At 48.0% G+C, this 23,233-nt stretch overlaps 1 protein-coding gene across 2 annotated transcripts in view; it reads right to left on the reverse strand.

The window, feature by feature from the left end:
• The window catches only part of LOC124621890 (phosphatidylinositol 3-kinase catalytic subunit type 3), a 103,734-nt gene that overhangs the window by 52,553 nt on the left and 27,948 nt on the right, over nt 1–23,233 (reverse strand). For both annotated transcript variants that reach the window (XM_047147362.1, XM_047147361.1), the window contains exon 9: nt 17,155–17,282. In XM_047147362.1, the coding sequence (XP_047003318.1) occupies nt 17,155–17,282 (128 nt within the window). The remainder of the gene's footprint in view (nt 1–17,154; nt 17,283–23,233) is intronic.

The following is a 23,233-nucleotide window of genomic DNA, read 5'->3' on the forward strand; positions in this document are numbered from 1 at the left end:
ACAATTTTTCAGCATGGCTCAAGACCTCCCACACAGCTTTTGATTGCTAATACCTACAGACACCTCTAAAGTAAATTTCCAAAGCATCTGTAACAAAGTTACTGAGTTCACTGCCCTCCAGGAATACTGCCGCACTCACATCATAATCAGAACCAAGAGCATGAAAATGTAGAAACCTTCATAAAATTTAACGAAGCATGGGGCACATACTGAAAAGACAAGGCACACATCACTGAGTGGGAGAGTTCATTACAACTGACAAAAATTGTATCTATGCAGGTCGAAATTGAGTCTGGATGCGAGTAACCAGCCCACCTGAATTCAAATTAATCATTGGATATTTTTACCAGCCTCCCAATTCTGCCATAAAGTTATAAAATCATTCAAAGAAACTTCATTTTCAGTACCCAGACCATGCTGATTAGTTGAAGAAGACTAACCAACCTAGTATAGACATACAGCTATGGATTCTCTTATGAAATAGATCTGAACACGTTTTTCAAAAACGTGCTTTTAGCAGGTAGTTGGGCAACACACAAACTGATTAGTTTCATAGGTTGTTTCACTTTAAATTGCTTCAATAGCACTTTCTTAAGATATTTTATGGAAGTAACTGCTTCCAGTGATTGTTCTCCATTCTTGTAATCACAAAATAAAGTGTCATTTTACTTATTCACATTAGATTTATGATTAACATCAACTGCTTCAATCCCGGCACCATGCAACGATCCCCTGCAGGTCTTTCTGCATTTCACTACAATTTCCTAGCATTGCAACTTCTCTGTATGCAACAGAGTCACCCGCAAAAACCCCAAAGTTACTATTATGTCTGAAGATCTCTCTCCATTGAGAATGACATGTGTTCTGTTTGACAGAAATCTTCAATCTGATCATACAGCTGGCCTTACATACCATAAGCACTTATTTTGTTCACTGAGTGGCTCTATGGAACTTTAACACCTTCTGGACATCAAGGGACACAGTATCAAGACATTACCTACAGCCTTCTGAGCCTCTTCGACAAACAGAACAAGCTAAGTTACATATGTTTGCTGTTTTTGAAAGCCCTGTTGATTCCTACAAGAGATTTAAGGTCTCTAGGAATGTCATAATACGCAAGCATAAAACATGTTGCAAAATTCTAAAACAGACCAACATTAGAGATATAGTACTGTGTATAAGTTCGACAACCTTTCTTGAAAATGGGAATGACCAGTGCTTTCTTTTTTAATCATAAAGAGCACTTCACGCCTCCTGAGACCTACTGTATACTGTTGATAGAAGATGGGCAAGCTCTTTCACATACTCTGTAGATTCGTACTGGAACTCTTATCACGTCCAGTGACATTTCATTTGTTGAGCAATTTCAGTTGCTCTTCAATCCAATGGTCACTTATTTAAATACCTGTCATTTTGACATTCATGTGACGATTTAAGGGGTAACTAAAGTGCAATATTCCTCAATGAAACAGTTTCAGAAAAGACACTTAGTATTTCGGCCTTCTGTGCCATCATCTGTTCTGATGCCATTATAGTCTCAGTGTGGACAGATGGCTTCAATCTGTTTCCTGATTCAACATCAAATCAAAACTTCTATGATATTCTGTCAGGTTCGTAGATAGAATTTTACTTTCTAATTCACTGAACATTTCATGCATAGAACTTCTTGTGTTAATTTTGATGTAATTCAGTTTTTGATTGTCTGTGAAGCTTTGGGAGTGTTTAAATTTGCTGTGAATTTTCTCAGCTTTCATAGCAGCTTTCTAACATGGCTGCTAAACCATGGCTGGTACTTCCCATCTCTCACAACTTTGACCAGCACATACCAGCATAAAGCATATTTTAGAGTGCTCTTTAACTTTGTCCACTGATGCAACACTATCAGTGCTAGAGTTCAGTTTTCATGTTGACCACTCTGGTAATCTGAAACTTGTTTCTTCTTGTTTATGCTAAGCAAAAACATTCATTTATTTATATTCCTATTTACATCTGTATTCAGTGATGCTGTAATAAACTTATGGTCACTGATTATACGTTCTACACTGAGCCAAAAAGTTTGAGCCTATTGGCGACCAGGAGATTTAATATTGCCTTCAGAAGTATGTTCTCCAATTACCTAGTCAAGGCAATGTTCAGATAAGGGATTTAGAACAATTTCACATATGACTCCCTATCTCTTCTACCTACCGTAATCAGGTCAGCGTCACTGTCTATAGCTATTAACTTGACATCATTACCTTATATAACATGACCAGGCACTTTATATGAAATATTCTCTAAGAGTGTGTGTGTGTGTGTGTGTGTGTGTGTGTGTGTGTGTGCAAATGTGGCATCAAGTCCCTCCAACAACCAACCAAGGCCTCATTGCTTCTATGCCATGATGTGTTGCAGCTGTTATCTGTGCCAAAGATGGACATACTGGCTATTAGGCAGGTGGTCTTAGTGTTCTGGCTGATCAGTGTGGTCATTTCTTATGGCTATAATCACACCTCCACAACAGGCATTCAACAATTAAATTTAAGGAATCAGGAAGACTATACTTAACACGAAAGTCTGAAAGAAGGGGACATTCCACAAATATGTGAGATATCGTCAGTCTAACTCCACAACCATATTGTGGGGCTGGGTCACTATGCAGGGAGAAACAATGGGCGAGATGGGTATGACCAATGCGTAAACAGCATAAAACAATGGACTCCTTCCAAGAGGAGCAGAAGGAAGAGTGCCAAACTGCAGTAGACTCCTTGATTGTGCGGAGTTTATTAGTATGAGCAGTAGCGCTCCAGATAGCATTCCACTTTTGGGCAAAGATTTGACGTAGATCCGCATATTCACAGCTGAAATCATGAAAGTAAATGGGGTAAGCGTCTGCCTCCCTAGCCAAATGGTTAGCCAGTTCATTCCCTGGGATGCCCACATGATTTAGGACCCAGAGAAAGACAACTGAACAGGTAGCATGCTCAAGGGCAGAGAAAAGGTCATGGATAGCGCAGACAAAAGGGTGACATGCGTAGCATCGGTCGATAGCCTGCAGACTGCTCATGGAGTCTGAACAAATTAAAACACTGTGGAGGGGGGGGGGGGGGCGCTGAGAAACAAAGGAAGGCCCTGTGAATGGCTAGAAGCTCTGCTGTGAACACGCTACATGACCCCGGCAATAAATAAATGGTGTTCGAAGGCAGTAGGAGATGTGCATATCCCACCTTATCAATAGTCTTAGAACCATCAGCATAAAAGATGGTGGCACCCTAGAACTCTGCGAGGATGGCACAGACAAGATGCCGGAAAACCATAGGAGCGACAGAGACCTTAGGACCCTGGAATAGATCAGTCCTAATCTGTGGTCTAAGCACCATCCAAGGGGTGTTATGGGGGAGAAAGACAGGGTGCAGTCCAGTGAGAGGAGATGGAGATCCTGACAGAGGAAGCCCAGACGTATGCCGACCGGCAATCCCACCTGTGGGCAGGTGTTAGGAGGGATACATCCTTCATTGGCAAAGAGCACAGGGTACACAGGATGGTCAGGAATTGGCAAATGGTGATTGCCTAAGAAACAAGGAGTTGGCTCCATCTGATATGTAGAGGGGTAATCCCCACTTCTGTAAGGAGACTAGCAACAGGACTAGTGCGAAAGGCACCAATAGCCAGACGCGCCCCACAATGATGGACAGCGTCAAGGGGTTTCAAAGAGGAAGGAGCTGCTGAGCCATAAACCTGAGTACCATAATCTAGTCTGGACAAGACCAGAGCACGGTAAAGATGGAGTAGAGTGGAACAGTCTGCACCCCAACATGTGTGGGCCAGGAGGCGGAGAGCATTAAGCTTCCGCATACACATAGTCTTTAGGTGGCGAATGTGGGGCAGCCATGTCAGCTTGTTATCAAAAATAAGGCACAAGAAATGGGACTGTGCTACAACATCGAGGAGCTGGTTGCCTATATGAAGTCCTGGATCGGGGTGTACAGTGGGTCGACAACAAAAATGCATAACCCACGTTTTGGAGGGAGAAAACTGGAAGCCATGGATCATGACCCATTTAGAGGCCCATCGGATGGCACCTTGGAGCTGGTCCTCAGCAGATGCTACTGAGTGGGAGCTGCACCAGATGCAAAAATCGTCAATGTACAATGGCCCAACAGATGTCACAACCCCATTGATGGCAATGAGGAAGAGTGTGACACAGCACAGAACCCTGTGGGATACCACTCTCCTTAATCTGAGGGGCGCTGAGTGAAGTGCCAACTCGAACCCGGAAGAGCTGGTGAGAAAAACTCGCGGATAAAAATCTGAAAGGGACCATGGAAGCCATAGTCATGGAGGGTAACTAAAATTTCATGGTGCCAAGCCATGTCATACGCCTTATGTAGGTCAAAGAAGAGTGCAACAAGATGCCAGCAGTGAATAAAAGCCTGTCAGATGGCCGATTCCAATCAGAGTAAATGATTAGTTGGAGACTGCCCTGTCCAGAAGCCAAACTGATATGGAGACAAAAGGCCCCGAGACTCGCCATCCTTTCGAGCAGTTTACAAAGTACATTCGTCAGGCTAATTGGATGGTAGCTGTCTAGACACACTGGGCATTTCCTGGGCTTAAGGACATGATAACTATACAGTCTTTCCATTGAGATAGAAAAGCACCCATAAGAGCCAAATGTGGTTGAAAATGCTGAGGAGCTGTTGCCTCTGGGGGACGGCCAAGTGTTGGGATCATCTGGTTGTGGATGGAATCTGGGCCTGGGGCTGTCTCTCGTGGAGAGCCAAGAGCCTGCACCAATTCCCATTCAATGAAGGGTGCATTATAGGGCTCAACGTGGAGCACGATGAAACAAAGATGGTCTCTTCAACCCTGAGTTTCTGCTAGAAAAAGGCAGCAGGTACGAAGAGAATGATGATTCTGTCGCAAGGTGTATCATGCGGTTTTCTGTGAGGACAATTGGATCAGAGCACAGAGTACCTTGGAAGTTCAGACCCTGGACAGTTTTCTGTCCCTGGCAGCCCAGAAGGCTATGGAGCTCGGACCAAACCTGTGCTGTAGAGGCATACATCCCCAGTGAGGAAACATAGCATTTTCGGCATTCCTTTTTACTCTGCTGAATAAGGTAACGAGCCGTAGCACGGAGACACTTAAAAGTGAGAGGGTTGGTCTGTGAAGGGTGTCACTTAAATTGCTGCAGCACCTGTCAGCGACCCTGGACAGCGACATCCTTGGTCCATCATGGTACCACTCAACATTGAGGGGGCCCTCTGGATAGGGGGGGACAGCAGTGCCAGCAGCATCAAGAATACTGACAGAGATGCCTTGCATAACTACATCGATGGATTCAACAGGGAGGTGCCAAATTCACAGCAGACATATATAAAGGCTAATTGGCCCTGCGGAACTCCCAATGGGGGGCCTGTCTGCCTGGTGGCAGCAGGGGAACGATAGAATCACCAGAAAGTGGTCACTGTAACAAAGGTCATCATGGGATGACCAATGTAGGGTAGAGGAGTGTTATAACCTTTAATCACTACTAAAGTGCGTGGAGATACAAAAGTAGAAACACTAGCGGGTTACATGTTACTAACTCCGTATCTGTCATTCGACTGCCGGGCCGTGACATGCGGCCGGCGCCGTTCATAACCAGGTGGCGCTCCCGCGCTCGGCCGAGCTGCGGAGCGCCTCTATCGCCGTGTTCGCGTACTAACGTAGCGGCACTTTTAAATGTCGTGGCACTGTCACAACACTTTTCCCCCCTTGAAAAAAAAAAAACGCTCACTTTCATGGAGACACGGACAGTGCGGAGACATCCATGGCCTCTTGGGAGGTCCCGAGAAGATCCCGCGGAGAAACACGAGAGTATGGTCGAAAATGTCCAGGACGGAAGCTGGCGCGTGGAACGTGCCTCCTGGACGAGATGATGGGTGAAAACTCCGGAGCAGCATCCATAGGTGTCGTGGACCTGGGGGTGTGCTCCAGCGAGATGGGTCCCGGAGAAGGCGGCGTCGCGACTGGGGCCGGTTCCGGCGTACTCGGAAGCGGTAGCGACGGCGGCGGCAGCAACACGCCCGGAAGATCGGCAGCAGCGACAGGACTGGCTTCTCGGGCTGGTGGAGACGAAAAAAGGGGCGGTGGTACCGGCGTGGCCACCACTCGTGGGCGCATCTGGTCGTAATGGCGAACAACCATGTCGTCGTCCGTACGTATTTCACAAAGCCGGCGGCTGCGAAGAGCCTGGACCACCCCTGGAATCCATTTAGGGCGAGATCCATACCCCTGTGCCCACACGTCGGTGCCCACCTGGTATTTTCCCGCACTAGGGGACACAGTACAAGGCCTGACAGGGTGAAGCAGATGCAGTAGGGTGCGCGGTTGGCGCCCATGCAAGAGTTCAGCAGGGCTGCGATCACCCAGAGGCGTGAAGCGATAAGAACTCAGAAATTGCAACAGAGCGTCATCTGTGGAAAAATCACTAAGGAATTTTTTCATTTGGCTTTTGAAAGTGCGGACAAGGTGCTCGACCTCCCCATTCGATTGCGGATGGAAGGGCGGTGCTGTAACATGATGAATGCCTTGTCCAGTACAAAAATCACGGAAGGCCTGCGAAGAGAACTGAGGGCCATTGTCCGTGACAATCGTGGATGGAAGACCTTCTAGCGCAAAGATTTTTGACAAAGCCAGCGTCGTCGCCGCAGTGGTGGGCGACGGACAGCGAACAACAAACGGAAACTTCGAGAAGGCGTCAATCAACAGTAGCCAATAAGTGCCGAGGAAGGGGCCGGCAAAGTCAGCGTGCACCCGTTCCCACGGCTGCGCCGGATCAGGCCACGGAGAGGGCAGAGTACGAGGCGCAGCCAGTTGTTGAACACACTGATCACACGCAGCGACCATGTGGGCGATGTCCGAATCGATACCGGGCCAATAAACGTGCCTGCGGGCCAGGGACTTAGTCCGAGAAATCCCCCAATGGCCCCCATGCAATAGTTTGAGAACAGCTTTGCGAAGAGAGGCGGGCACCACAACCCGTGGAGATGCGCCATCCGTGGCCAGAAGAACAACACCCTCACGAACAGACAGACGAAGGCGCAAGGCATGGTAGTTGCGAAGGGGATCCGACGCCCGGCCCTTGGTCCTGTCCGGCCAACCACGCTGAACAAAACTGATCACCTGACGCAGGACCGGATCCCGCGCAGTAGCCGACGCGACCTGCGAACCTGTAAGTGGAAAACCCTCGACCGCACGACGTTCGTCCTCATCAATGTGGAAACAGAGGAGTTCATCGCGATCGAAAACCGGGTCGGGGCCCATCGGCAAACGCGACAACGCGTCAGCGTTGGCGTGCTGGGCCGTGGGGCGATAGTGAATCTCATAGTGAAAACGAGACAAGTATAAGGCCCAACGTTGCAGGCGGTGAGCTGCCTTATCCGGAAGCGACGCCGAGGGGCTGAACAGAGAGACCAGCGGCTCGTGGTCGGTGATGAGGTGAAACTTAGAACCATACAAAAAAACGCTGAACTTTTTCAGAGCATAAATGATAGCAAGCGCCTCCTTTTCTATTTGAGAGTAACGCCGTTGGGCATCGTTGAGGGTCTTGGAAGCATAGGCGATGGGTCGTTCCGACCCATCCTCATACCGATGGGCGAGAACAGCCCCTAGGCCATACTGTGACGCGTCAGTCGCCAGAACCAAGTGCTGACCCGGACGGAATGTGGCAAGACAAGGCGCCGACTGCAAATGAGCCTTCAGGCGGACAAAAGCCTGCTCACACTCGGCGGTCCAACAGAAAGGAACGTTTTTGCGTAACAGCTGATGCAGAGGATGAGCCACCGCCGCCGCGGAGGGAATGAATTTGTGATAATAAGCAACCTTGCCTAGAAACGCCTGAAGTTCTTTGACCGTAGACGGCCGGGGTAGAGCGGTAATGGCCGCAACGTGCTGTCGTAGAGGGCGTATACCCTCACGGGACAAGTGGAAACCAAGATACACAATGGAGGGTTGGAAGAACTGAGACTTGTCCAGATTGCACTTCAACCCTGCTGAATGCAGAAACCGAAACAGTGAACGCAAATTGCGAAGGTGCTCCTCAGTGGAGGCCCCCGTGACAACAATGTCATCCAGGTAGTTGATGCAGCCGGGAACGGAAACCGTGAGCTGTTCCAAAAACCGCTGAAAAATGGCCGGCGCGCTAGCGACGCCAAATGGTAACCGCTGGTACTGATACAACCCACAAGGAGTGTTGATGACGAGAAATTCCTTGGAAGATGCATCCAACGGCAACTGATGGTACGCCTCCGATAAGTCAAGTTTGGAAAAGAACTGGCCCTCAGCGAGCTTGGTACTTAACTCCTCAGGACGGGGAAGAGGATAAGTGTCAATGAGGCTTTGAGCGTTGACAGTGGCTTTAAAATCACCACACAATCGCAGACTCCCGTTTGGTTTAGAAACCACCACGATGGGCGATGCCCATTCGCTGGAGGTAACAGGAAGGAGAATCCCCGAAGCTGTTAACCTGTCTATCTCAGCTTTGACAGGCGCTCGCAACGCCATTGGAATAGGGCGTGCCCGGAAAAACTTAGGGCGAGCCGTAGGTTTAAGAGTAATGTGGGCTTCAAAATCCTTGGCACGACCCAGACCAGCAGAGAACATGGACGAGAATTCAGAACACAAGCCATCCAGCTGTGGATACAGAATGTCCTCAGATATGAGGTGCACATCATCATCAATGGAAAACCCGAACAACTGGAAAGCATCATAACCGAACAGGTTTTCAGTGCCCGCATGATCCACCACATAAAACGTGAGGGGCCTAACAACAGACTTGTAGGCAGTGGAAGCATCAAACTGGCCAACAATAGGAATTTTCTGCTTATTATAAGTTCGTAGATTTCGCGTAACGGGAGACAAGGGAGGGGAGCCGAACTCCAAATACGTGCGAGAATTAATGAGAGTTACTGCAGAGCCAGTGTCCACTTGCATGCGAATGTCTTTATCCAGAACACGAACAGTAACAAACAACTTATTCGTTTGAGAAAGCACACAGTTAACATCCATGTCCGATGCCTCGTCCTTGTCGACAGGAACTTTAGGGGACTGACACACAGAAGCAATATGGCCTCTTTTCCTACAGGAATTACACGTGGCCCAACGTTTTGGACACGCGGCTCTGTCATGCTGTACGAAACAACGTGGACAAGAAGGAAGGGCGCAACGAACCTGCTTCTGTGGTTGCTGTTTTCGCTGCGAGCGTGGCGGCCCAACGCGACGTTGTTGACGCGAGTGCACCGCCGCCACATCGTCGTTTCCCTGTGAAACAGGCACATTGTCTGCGTCGAAAGTGGTCTGGACAGCGCCTACATCACACCACGCGTCTATTTGCGCACCAGCAGCGTGAGACACTTCAAAGGATTGAGCGATGCTGAGAACTTCCGACAACGACGGGTTTGGCAATTGTAAGGCACGTTGCCGAACTTCTTTATCAGGAGCAAGCCGTAAAATAGCGTCCCGAACCATTGAATCAGCGTAAGACTCATGATGAGTGTCCGTGACAAACTGACATTTCCGACTCAGACCGTGTAGTTCCGCCGCCCAAGCCCGGTAAGATTGATGGGGCTGTTTACGACACCGGTAAAAAGCCACGCGGGCGGCAACAACATGGGTGTTTTTTCGGTAATAGTTAGACAATAAGTCACACATTTCTTGGAAGGACAGAGAGGCAGGTTCCCGCAGAGGGGCTAACTGAGATAGCAGCTGATAGATCCGTGGGGAAATCCAAGATAGAAATAACGACTTACACATAGGAGCGTCGACAACGCCGAAAGCCAAGAAGTGTTGCCGCAAACGCTTCTCATAATCCTCCCAGTCTTCAGCGGCCTCGTCATAAGGAGGGAACGGAGGCGGAGAAGAGGAAGACAGACGATGAGTAAGCGACGTCGACAACGCCTGAATAGCAGCCGTCAGCTGTGTTTGTTGTTCAATAAGCGCTTGCATAAGCTGTTCCATGTCTGCCCCGACATGAACACACAAGTCCACAACGCAGGAAAAAAATATCCGACCTCGTCGCCAAAAAGTGTTATAACCTTTAATCACTACTAAAGTGCATGGAGATACAAAAGTAGAAACACTAGTGGGTTACATGTTACTAACTCTGTATCTGTCATTCGACTGCCGGGCCGTGACATGCGGCCGGCGCCGTTCATAACCAGGTGGCGCTCCCGCGCTCGGCCGAGCTGCGGAGCGCCTCTATCGCCGTGTTCGCGTACTAACGTAGCGGCACTTTTGAATGTTGTGGCACTGTCACAACAAGGAGGAGATCGTAAGATCATTAGCAGAGAAGGTGCCATGAGCAGCACTGAATGGGGCAGGGGAACCATTATGAGGAGACACAAATCGTGGTCCATGATACATTGGTCAATTAGGATACCCCTATCCGTTGAAGGGGCACTCCCCCCACAGTGGATGGTGGGCACTGAAGTCCCGAAGCAGGAGAAATGGGGGCAGGAGTTGCTGGATTAAGGTAGATAGTGCAATGTAAGGAAGTGGCCTACCTGGAGGGAGGTGATTGTTGTTGTCTTCAGTCCTGAGACTGGTTTGATGCAGCTCTCCATGCTACTATATCCTGTGCAGGCTGCTTCATCTCCCAGTACTTACTGCAACCTACGTCCTTCTGAATCTGCTTAGTGTACTCATCTCTTGGTCTCCCTCTACGATTTTTACCCTCCATGCTGCCCTCCAATGACAAATTTGTGATCCCCCTGATGCCTCAGAACATGTCCTACCAATCAATCCCTTCTTCTTGTCAAGTTGTGCCACAAATTCCTCTTCTCCCCAATTCTATTCAATACCTCCTCATTAGTTATGTGATCTACCAACCTAATCTTCAGCATTCTTCTGTACCACCACATTTTGAGAGATTCTATTCTCTTCTTGTCCAACTATTTATTGTCCATGTTTCACTTCCATACATGGCTACACTCCATACAAATACTTTCAGAAACGACTTCATGACACTTCAATCTATACTCGATGTTAACAAATTTCTCTTCTTCAGAAACGCTTTCCTTGCCATTGCCAGTCTACATTTTATATCCTCTCTACTTCAACCATCATCAGTTATTTTGCTCCCCAAATAGCAAAACTCCATTACTACTTTAAGTGTCTCATTTTCTAATCTAATTCCCTCAGCATCACCCAACTTAATTCGACTACATTCCTTTATCCTCATTTTGCTTTTGTTGATGTTCATCTTATATCCTCCTTTCAAGGCGCTATCCATTCCATTCAATGGGTCTTCCAAGTCCTTTGTTGTCTCTGACAGAATTACAATGTCATCGGCGAACCTCAAAGTTTTTACTTCTTCTCCATGAATTTTAATACCTACTCTGAATTTTTCTTTTGTTTCCTTTACTGCTTGCTCAATATACAGATTGAATAACATCGGGGAGAGGCTACAACCCTGTCTCACTCCTTTCCCAACCACTGCTTCCCTTTCATGTCCCTCGACTCTTACAACTGCCATCTGGTTTCTGTACAAGTTGTAAATAGCCTTTTGCTCCCTATATTTTACCCCTGCCACCTTTAGAATTTGAAAGAGAGCATTCCAGCCAACATTGTCAAAAGCTTTCTCTAAGTCTACAAATGCTGAAATGTAGGTTTGCCTTTCCTTAATCTATTTTCTAGGATAAATCGTAAGGTCAGTATTGCCTCGCGTGTTCCAACATTTCTACGGAATCCAAACTGATCTTCCCCGAGGTCAGCTTCTACCAGTTTTTCCATTCGTCCGTAAAGAATTCATGTTAGTATTTTGCAGCTGTGACTTATTAAACTGAAGTAACAGATGCAAAAGTTGAACTGGATGGAATGTCTCATACTTTTGGCAAGCCTCAGTATAAGACAGGCGATCCAGTGACTTTTATTCTAGGATCTTCTTTTCTCTCTTGTAAGCTGAGCAATACAATGAGTGAGGGGAGTGGCAGTCAGCGCAACTGACACACACAGGTGGCGGAACGAAGGGGCTTCCCTCATGGAGTGGATAGGCCAGTCACCACACAAAGGGTCCACCATTCAATGGGAAGACATGCCCAAAATGCAAGCACCGCATAAGTGGAGGGATGTACGGTTTCACGTCACATCTGTAGCACATAACCTTGTCATTCTCTGGAAGGGTATCCCCCTCAAAAGCCAGAATAAAGTTGCCAGTACCAGTGGGGTTGTTCTTGAGAGAGAGAGAGAGAGAGAGAGAGAGAGAGAAGTAAGGGGGGGCGCGAGGAAGTAAGGGGGGGCGCGAGGAAGTAAGGGGGGGCGCGAGGAAGTAAGGGGGGGCGCGAGGAAGTAAGGGGGGGCGCGAGGAAGTAAGGGGGGGCGCGAGGAAGTAAGGGGGGGCGCGAGGAAGTAAGGGGGGGCGCGAGGAAGAATAGGGGGGGGGGGCGCGAGGAAGAATAGGGGGGGGGCGCGAGGAAGAATAGGGGGGGGGCGCGAGGAAGAATAGGGGGGGGCGCGAGGAAGAATAGGGGGGGGCGCGAGGAAGAATAGGGGGGGGGCGCGAGGAAGAATAGGGGGGGGGCGCGAGGAAGAATAGGGGGGGGGGCGCGAGAAAGAATAGGGGGGGGTGCGCGAGAAAGAATAGGGGGGGGGCGCGAGAAAGAATAGGGGGGGGCGCGAGGAAGAATAGGGGGGGCGCGAGGAAGAATAGGGGGGGCGCGAGGAAGAATAGGGGGGGCGCGAGGAAGAATAGGGGGGGCGCGAGGAAGAATAGGGGGGGGCGCGAGGAAGAATAGGGGGGGGCGCGAGGAAGAATAGGGGGGGGGGCGCGAGGAAGAATAGGGGGGGGGGCGCGAGGAAGAATAGGGGGGGGGGGCGCGAGGAAGAATAGGGGGGGGGGGCGCGAGGAAGAATAGGGGGGGGCGCGAGGAAGAATAGGGGGGGGGGGCGCGAGGAAGAATAGGGGGGGGGGCGCGAGGAAGAATAGGGGGGCGCGCGAGGAAGAATAGGGGGGGGGCGCGAGGAAGAATAGGGGGGGGCGCGCGAGGAAGAATAGGGGGGCGCGCGAGGAAGAATAGGGGGGCGCGCGAGGAAGAATAGGGGGGCGCGCGAGGAAGAATAGGGGGGCGCGCGAGGAAGAATAGGGGGGCGCGCGAGGAAGAATAGGGGGGCGCGCGAGGAAGAATAGGGGGGCGCGCGAGGAAGAATAGGGGGGCGCGCGAGGAAGAATAGGGGGGCGCGCGAGGAAGAATAGGGGGGCGCGCGAGGAAGAATAGGGGGGCGCGCGAGGAAGAATAGGGGGGCGCGCGAGGAAGAATAGGGGGGCGCGCGAGGAAGAATAGGGGGGCGCGCGAGGAAGAATAGGGGGGGCGCGAGGAAGAATAGGGGGGGCGCGAGGAAGAATAGGGGGGGCGCGAGGAAGAATAGGGGGGGCGCGAGGAAGAATAGGGGGGGCGCGAGGAAGAATAGGGGGGGCGCGAGGAAGAATAGGGGGGGCGCGAGGAAGAATAGGGGGGGCGCGAGGAAGAATAGGGGGGGCGCGAGGAAGAATAGGGGGGGCGCGAGGAAGAATAGGGGGGGCGCGAGGAAGAATACGGGGGGGGCCGAGGAAGAATATGGGGGGGGCGGAGGAAGAATATGGGGGGGGGGCGGAGGAAGAATATGGGGGGGGGGGCGGAGGAAGAATATGGGGGGGCAGAGGAAGAATATGGGGGGGCAGAGGAAGAATATGGGGGGGCAGAGGAAGAATATGGGGGGGCAGAGGAAGAATATGGGGGGGCAGAGGAAGAATATGGGGGGGCAGAGGAAGAATATGGGGGGGCGGAGGAAGAATATGGGGGGGCGGAGGAAGAATATGGGGGGGCGGAGGAAGAATATGGGGGGGGCGGAGGAAGAATATGGGGGGGGGCGGAGGAAGAATATGGGGGGGGGCGGAGGAAGAATATGGGGGGGGCGGAGGAAGAATATGGGGGGGATGGCGGAGGAAGAATATGGGGGGGGGGCGGAGGAAGAATATGGGGGGGGGCGGAGGAAGAATATGGGGGGGGGCGGAGGAAGAATATGGGGGGGGGCGGAGGAAGAATATGGGGGGGGGGGCGGAGGAAGAATATGGGGGGGGGGCGGAGGAAGAATATGGGGGGGGCGGAGGAAGAATATGGGGGGGGGGGCGGAGGAAGAATATGGGGGGGGGGCGGAGGAAGAATATGGGGGGGCGGAGGAAGAATATGGGGGGCGGAGGAAGAATATGGGGGGGCGGAGGAAGAATATGGGGGGGCGGAGGAAGAATATGGGGGGGGCGGAGGAAGAATATGGGGGGGGCGGAGGAAGAATATGGGGGGGGCGGAGGAAGAATATGGGGGGGGCGGAGGAAGAATATGGGGGGGGCGGAGGAAGAATATGGGGGGGGCGGAGGAAGAATATGGGGGGGGCGGAGGAAGAATATGGGGGGGGCGGAGGAAGAATATGGGGGGGGCGGAGGAAGAATATGGGGGGGGCGGAGGAAGAATATGGGGGGGGGGGCGGAGGAAGAATAAGGGGGGGGGCGGAGGAAGAATATGGGGGGGGGGCGGAGGAAGAATATGGGGGGGGGCGGAGGAAGAATATGGGGGGGGGCGGAGGAAGAATATGGGGGGGGGCGGAGGAAGAATATGGGGGGGGCGGAGGAAGAATATGGGGGGGCGGAGGAAGAATATGGGGGGGGGGGCGGAGGAAGAATATGGGGGGGGGGGGCGGAGGAAGAATATGGGGGGGGGGCGGAGGAAGAATATGGGGGGGGGGCGGAGGAAGAATATGGGGGGGGGGGGCGGAGGAAGAATATGGGGGGGGCGGAGGAAGAATATGGGGGGGGGGCGGAGGAAGAATATGGGGGGGGGGCGGAGGAAGAATATGGGGGGGGGGCGGAGGAAGAATATGGGGGGGGGGGCGGAGGAAGAATATGGGGGGGGGCGGAGGAAGAATATGGGGGGGCGGAGGAAGAATATGGGGGGGCGGAGGAAGAATATGGGGGGGCGGAGGAAGAATATGGGGGGGCGGAGGAAGAATATGGGGGGGCGGAGGAAGAATATGGGGGGGCGGAGGAAGAATATGGGGGGGCGGAGGAAGAATATGGGGGGGCGGAGGAAGAATATGGGGGGGCGGAGGAAGAATATGGGGGGGCGGAGGAAGAATATGGGGGGGCGGAGGAAGAATATGGGGGGGCGGAGGAAGAATATGGGGGGGCGGAGGAAGAATATGGGGGGGCGGAGGAAGAATATGGGGGGGCGGAGGAAGAATATGGGGGGGCGGAGGAAGAATATGGGGGGGCGGAGGAAGAATATGGGGGGGCGGAGGAAGAATATGGGGGGGCGGAGGAAGAATATGGGGGGGCGGAGGAAGAATATGGGGGGGCGGAGGAAGAATATGGGGGGGCGGAGGAAGAATATGGGGGGGGCGGAGGAAGAATATGGGGGGGGCGGAGGAAGAATATGGGGGGGGGCGGAGGAAGAATATGGGGGGGGGGCGGAGGAAGAATATGGGGGGGGGCGGAGGAAGAATATGGGGGGGGGCGGAGGAAGAATATGGGGGGGGGCGGAGGAAGAATATGGGGGGGGGCGGAGGAAGAATATGGGGGGGGGCGGAGGAAGAATATGGGGGGGGGGCGGAGGAAGAATATGGGGGGGGGCGGAGGAAGAATATGGGGGGGGGGCGGAGGAAGAATATGGGGGGGGCGGAGGAAGAATATGGGGGGGGCGGAGGAAGAATATGGGGGGGCGGAGGAAGAATATGGGGGGGCGGAGGAAGAATATGGGGGGGCGGAGGAAAAATATGGGGGGGGGGCGGAGGAAGAATATGGGGGGGGGCGGAGGAAGAATATGGGGGGGGGGGCGGAGGAAGAATATGGGGGGGGGCGGAGGAAGAATATGGGGGGGGGCGGAGGAAGAATATGGGGGGGGGCGGAGGAAGAATATGGGGGGGGCGGAGGAAGAATATGGGGGGGGCGGAGGAAGAATATGGGGGGGGCGGAGGAAGAATATGGGGGGGGCGGAGGAAGAATATGGGGGGGGCGGAGGAAGAATATGGGGGGGGCGGAGGAAGAATATGGGGGGGCGGAGGAAGAATATGGGGGGGGCGGAGGAAGAATATGGGGCGGAGGAAGAATATGGGGCGGAGGAAGAATATGGGGCGGAGGAAGAATATGGGGGGGGCGGAGGAAGAATATGGGGGGGGCGGAGGAAGAATATGGGGGGGAGGAAGAATATGGGGGGGGGGAGGAAGAATATGGGGGGGGGAGGAAGAATATGGGGGGGAGGAAGAATATGGGGGGGGAGGAAGAATATGGGGGGGGGAGGAAGAATATGGGGGGGAGGAAGAATATGGGGGGGGGAGGAAGAATATGGGGGGGAGGAAGAATATGGGGGGGAGGAAGAAGAGGGGGGGAGGAAGAATAGGGGGGAAGAAGAGGGGGGGAAGAAGAATAGGGGGGAAGAAGAGGGGGGGAAGAAGAGGGGGGGAAGAAGAGGGGGGGAAGAAGAGGGGGGAAGAAGAGGGTGGAAGAAGAGGGGGGGAAGAAGAGGGGGGGAAGAAGAGGGGGGGAAGAAGAGGGGGGGAAGAAGAGGGGGGGAAGAAGAGGGGGGGAAGAAGAGGGGGGGAAGAAGAGGGGGGGAAGAAGAGGGGGGGAAGAAGAGGGGGGGGAAGAAGAGGGGGGGAAGAAGAATGGTGTACAGGGAATCTTCAACTGACTCTGCATGCAGAGGTATTTAATCAGTGCTTTTCTGTACACTGATCAATCCTTGCATAAAATAAGAGTCAGTGAATAGTTTGTGGGTACTGTTTTGGCTTTGTTCTACGAAGCCCTTCTTTTTAGGATGGTGCTTAAATGCCTAACCATAGGCACCAGCATATATTGAAATGACCAACAACCACAGTTTTTTCCAGTCGAGCTCTGCAATTCAGTGACACAAAAGTACAAATCTGCTGCTTAATAGAAACACACATAATGACTTCTAGAGATACATGACACTTCTGCAGTGAGCACACTGTCTGTAATATGTCTTACAGAGAGTTTGCAGTTAAGTGTTATTCTTACATTCTACACAACATTAACTTTGGATCAACGGTTTTACATAACACAATTAACATTTTTTTCAATGGCATTGAAAGTTACGAGAGAGTATTTTATGCAACTTTAAATATTAGCCACGTGCTCAGAGCTATAATTACCGTGACAGTCTCTCTTGCTCCCTTTGTTCTTCCATTTCATTCTTCAACTGTGAATAGGTTTGAGTAATTCTGTCAAAGTTCTCGTACTTCAGTGCCTGAACTAACTGTAAAAGATACAACAGCAAATCCTGCAAAAAGAAACAAACACTAAAATTACCTTTTAATGCAAGTACCTTAAGGCAAATCAAACAACATGGCTACTTAAAAGCATTTATACAACTGACAAACTACCTCGTAAGATATTGTTTTCTTAATGACTTTTCGTATGTTTTCACACTATAGATAGTGCCGTCAGTTGTTGGAAAACAAGTCATCACATCTACACATTAAATGTGTTTCAAAGCATTTAGGTTTCAAAGCATTCGGTTTATTTCTGTATAATTTATTTGTAACAAATAAAGAACACAGGAAACACTCTGCATGTTAAAAATGAGTTGCCTGGGGCTTTAACTTTTACCTTTACATTTTTGTGGACAATGTTAAATCAACTATGTAGGCACAACTGCTTTCATAACTTCAAACCTGCTAGTACCCATCCACTGCTTCCGTAGAAGTGTGAAAATTCATTCTGGAAACAACCCTTAGGCTGCAGTTAAGTCATATCTTAAGAGTAACCTTTCTCATAAAAGTGATGGTCCAACGTGGAACTTGGGTGAGCTTTTGTGTGGCTGATAGAGTAACAATGGTACTGGCAGTTTGAAGTTATGAGTATGAATGTAAGTTAAGGGTCTTTCCTGGGTAGATCAGTAAATGAGAGCATTGTCAGGCACATTTACAGCAAGAATATTCAGAAAGTATAGTCCACCCATGAAGAAGTTACCTCAGAAAACTCATTCAAGAGAGACTGAAGTATTACTTATCAGTTGGGCCCTGTATCAGAAAGGCCTAATCAAGCAACCAAAGGTCTACATCTACATCATATGCTGCACACAACATAACATTGTGTTGAGGAGAGTACTTCCACTCGCAAAAGTCATGTGGGAGGAATGACTGTCCGTAAGCTTTAGTATTAGCTCTAATTTATCAAATGTTTTTGCTATGATCATTTTGCAAGATGTATGTGAGTGGAGGTAATACGTTCGTTGACAATCTCGGTAATGCTCTCGTGCAGACTAAATTATCTTGTGACGAAGGGTGCCACTCCTACTCTCTCTCTTTTATCAGCCTGTCTGGTAAGGATCCAAACATTGATGAACAGTACTCAGAAATCTTTAAGATTCTCCCTATGAAACAGTTTGGTATCTGCTTTTCTTACATTTTTTTTATGTTGCCATCCACTCAAAGTCTTCCTGTACAGTTACTCAGATATTTTAAGGTAGATACTGTTTCCAGCAGTTCATCATAAATAGTGTAATTGTAAACTACTGGATTTTGTTTCTATGTCTGCGCAATATGCCACATTTATTTATGTTCAGGTCAACTGCTGCCAAAGTATGCTCAATTTATCAGTCCTCTGCAAGTTATTCTGCAAATTTATCCCATCTTCTAGTGTTGTTACCTTCTTATAGACAACCGCGTCACCTGTGAACAGTCTTTAAGAGCTTCTGACACTTTCTACTTTATCTTTTATATATTGTAAACAGTAACTGTTTTGTCGCACTTCGTTGGGGTACTCTGGAAATTACCTTTACATCTATTGATTTTGTTCCATTCAAAGCAATGTTTACCTGCAACAAAGTCTTTAATCAAGTCGCAAATCTGGACCAGACCAAAACCTATTTGGATTTTTACTCGTATCAGTTGACAAAAGTTTACTTTCAAAATTACTGAATGCTTCTCTCATGGATCTCCTTTTGCTCATTTTCAGTTCATTCAGCCCCTCATTCAGCTTTTGTTTGTCAGCTAGGTTTTGAGTTCTCTTTAATTTCTGATGAAGCTTTCTTTGTTTAAGGAGCAGTTTTCTAACAGCTATTATGCCATGGTGGGTCTTTTCCATCCCTTAACACTTTACTCTGAACATGAGGCACAATGAGCAACACTTTTGAATTTTTTTCCTTTTATGCTCCACATATTTGCCCTCATAAGTGAATATTTGACACTGACTACTCAGCTACTCTGAAATTTGTATGCTGTCACTTGTGCTAATCAGAGACACATTGTGCCTCATGGTGCAATTCACTAAATTCAGAATGCGTTCAGACCAAAGAGTGTCAACAGATATATTTCTTCCTCTCTCAAACATTTCATATAAAGGCCATGAAAATAAAATTAGTTTAGTTTCAGCTCTCTCAGACTGCAGACGTGTGTACATTCCATCCTAGATTTTCCATTGTTTGAAAATAAAATTAGGTAGATTTAAGCTCACAAAGAAGGCTACCAACAATCGTTCTTCCTGCAGGCCTTTCATGAATGGAATAAAGGAGGGAAATGACAGTGGTACATAAAATGCTATCTGCTACACACCATCAGCTGACTTGCAGAGTGTGGATGTAGATGTACAGGGAGCCTATCTGGACAACAGATAGAACTTCACCAACTGCGACAGTCACGTATACAAACAGTGACCTAATACTGTCAAATGTTTTTTATTCCAGTTTTTTATTACAATATCAATTCTTTAGACAATGACCGGTTTCAGTCCGTAATGACCATCCTCAGATCTACAATATACAAATATATACACCTGAGCAGTGTGTCTTTCGACGTAATATAGCAATACATACCACAATATACTTTCATACAACAGGGGCACATAACAAAACTACATTGGTAATGCATTGGTACTGCATTTGGCAGAAACCGGCCACACTGTAGGCAATATTGAGAGTTGTATGCGTATTCTACACAGGGCAGAGAAGGCTCATGCGCTCGGCTTGTTGGAAGAGTTGGAAATTTACAAAGCCAAAAAGCACTAGGGTACCCAATGGAAAAAGCAATTTTGTGCTCAACACCTACTTTGGTTTATTTGATAACATATTACGATACCCAAATAATGCCTCACATATTTATACCTAGCTTCACCTGATGATTTATGTCAAGAACAGTAGCCATTTGCCTTACCTCCATACATTAGTCGCTCTAAGCCTGAAACTGATTATGTCCTACCTATTCATAGAATGTATAGCCAGACTATAATTTTATTTATTTGATTAATGGAAAATCTCATATAAAGATGTGAAACAAATACTAACAAAGAGATAGAGGGGCTGGCCAATACTTACCGCAGCTCAGTACAGCTGATAGATAACACAAAACAGAACAGAAAATTTACATCCTAGGAATGTTCTGTACTGAGCTGAGGTAAGTACTGGCCAGCCCCTTTACCTCTTTGTTAGTATTAATTTTATTTATTGACAATATGTTGCTTAAACGTTTTCCGTGGGAGACATAACACGATGTATGTAAAGCCCTCTAGTGGTTAAGTTCTTACAATCGGTGCGCGTCTACATAACATCCTGGCAGCCAACCTAACAGAGGGCGCTGATCATTGATCTGTCTTTCAGCTGTCATATAGACAGCTACCTTCCATAGGCAATTTATAGGATGCTACAGGCAATGTATTATGTATATTAATTGGTGACCATAAATTCACCATAAAAAGGATCGGATCTATTCTCTTCATATAATTCCTCTTAATAATTTTATGTGGGTAATTGTATTCATCTTTTAATGTATCACAATTGGTTTCTATGATAGTTATCAATTTTAAAGGTCTGCTACATGTATTTTACATAATGTGTTTTTATCAGATTATGTTCTTTGCATAAATGATGAAGTCATCTAAGCCCACAGAAGTGACATCTAGGGAGGATTTAGGGAAACATTTCTGGTAGCTACTGTTACTTCAGTAGCCAGTTGTAATAATCACTGTGTGGACGATGTGGCCTATTCTACATCTTATTTTAGATCTATATTACGATGCTGAGCTGATTATATTTATATGTTTTGACAATGCCATTATGGCCTTATCACTTTAGGACATTGTGTGAAAAAGGTACGTTTTACCGTGTTTTATCTGTACATTTTCCTGGTTGTATGAAAGTATATTGTGATATGTACTGCTACATTATGTCTAAAGACACACTGCTCACTAGGTGTATATATTTGTATATTGTAGATCTGAGGATGGTCATTACGGACTGAAACTGGTCAACATCTAAAGAATTGATATTGTGATCAAAGACTGGAATAAAAAACATTTGACAGGCAGAACTAATTGCTCTCTAAGGAGACCAACATTCTTAACAGAGTTCATGAAATCTTACTTTCCTGCCCCATCTCTGAACTCTTTGATGCCAATTTGTTTGACTATACAACTGGCAGTCAAAGTAATGCACAATAATTAAGGATTCGATACATTGCACCAAATCAAATTAATCCTGCTCTGATAATCTCTAACAGAACTGAAGGACATGTTGAAATGGAAGTATGTTGTCTTCCTTCTTGTATTGATCTATATGTTCCTCCCATTAGTACTGAGTGTAATATTTAGGCCTTATTTCTTTGCATGTTGCCACACGATAGCTGATGTTGAAGGAACTGTGTCATTTGACTTCAGCTGGCTATTTTAAAGTTTTGTCATTAAAATGGGCTACTTGACATATACAGTCGTCATTGAAAATAGAATGGCAACAAATCTGTTTCACAGACTGTAAAATTCCTCTGTTTCCAGTTCTTTTCTCAGGACAGAAAAAGATATTGTCTCAAGTCCCTTCTTGGCAACTATGAATTCAATACGGCATGTCTGTGCTCTTTTATTCTACATCTACATCAATACTCTGCAAATCACATTTAAGTGCCTGGCAGAGGGTTCATCGAACCACCTTCACAATTCTCCATTATTCCAATCTTGTATAGCACATGGAAAGAATGAACACCTATATCTTTCTGTACGAGCTCATATTTCCCTTATTTTATCTTTGTGATCGTTCCTCTCTATGTAGGTCGGTGTCAACAAAATATTTTCGCATTCGGAGGACAAAGTTGGTGATTGGAATTCTGTGAGAAGATTCCATTGCAACAAAAAATGCCTTTCTTTTAATGATTTCCAGCCCAACTCCTGTATCATTTCTGTGACACTCTCTCCCATATTTCGCGATAATAAAAACATGCTGTCTTTCTTTGAACTTTTTCGATGTACTTTATCAGTCCTATCTGGTAAGGATCCCACACTGTGCAGCAGTATTCTAAAAGAAGACGGACAAGTGTAGGGTAGGCAGTCTCCTTAGTAGGTCTGTTACATTTTCTAAGTGTCCTGCCAATAAAACACAGTCTTTGGTTAGACTTCCCCACAACATTTTCTATGTGTTCCTTCCAATTGAAGTTGTTTGTAATTGTAATACCTAGGTATTTAGTAGAATTTACGGCTTTTAGATTAGGCCGATTTATCGTGTACCGGAAGTTTAACAAGCTCATATTAGCACTCATGTTATTCAGGGTCAACTGCAACTTTTCACACCATTCAGATATCTTTTCTAAATCGTTTTGCAGTTTGTTTTGATCTTCTGATGACTTTATTAGTCGATAAACGACAGCGTCAGCTGCAAACAACTGAAGACGGCTGCTAGGATTGCCTCCAAAATAGTTTATATAGATAAGGAACAACAAAGGGCCTATAACACTACCTCAGGGAACACCAGAAATCTACTCTATGACTTTCCATCAATTACTACAAACTGTGACCTCTCTGGCAGGAAATCACAAATCCAATCACATAACTGAGACGATTCCATGAGCACGCAATTTCACTATGAGCCGCTTGTGTGGTACAGTGTCAAAAGCCTTCCGAAAATCCAGAAATACGGAATCGATCTGAAATCCCTTGTCAATAGCACTCAACACTTCATGTGAATAAAGAGCTAGTTGTGCTTCACAGGAACCATATTTTCTAAACCCATGTTGACTGTGTGTCAATAGACCATTTTCTTCGAGGTAATTCATAATGTTTGAACACAATATATGTTCTAAATTCTTGCTGCATATCAACGTTAACCATATGGGCCTGTAATTTTGTGGATTACTCCTACTACCTTTCTTGAATAGTGGTACAACCTGTGCAACTTTCCAGTCTGGGTATGGATCTTTTGCCGAGCGAACGGTTCTATATGATTTTTAAGTATGGAGCTAATGCATCAGCATA

This window comes from Schistocerca americana, chromosome 7 (genome assembly GCF_021461395.2).
Source record: "Schistocerca americana isolate TAMUIC-IGC-003095 chromosome 7, iqSchAmer2.1, whole genome shotgun sequence".
NCBI classification, from domain to species: Eukaryota; Metazoa; Arthropoda; class Insecta; order Orthoptera; family Acrididae; genus Schistocerca; species Schistocerca americana.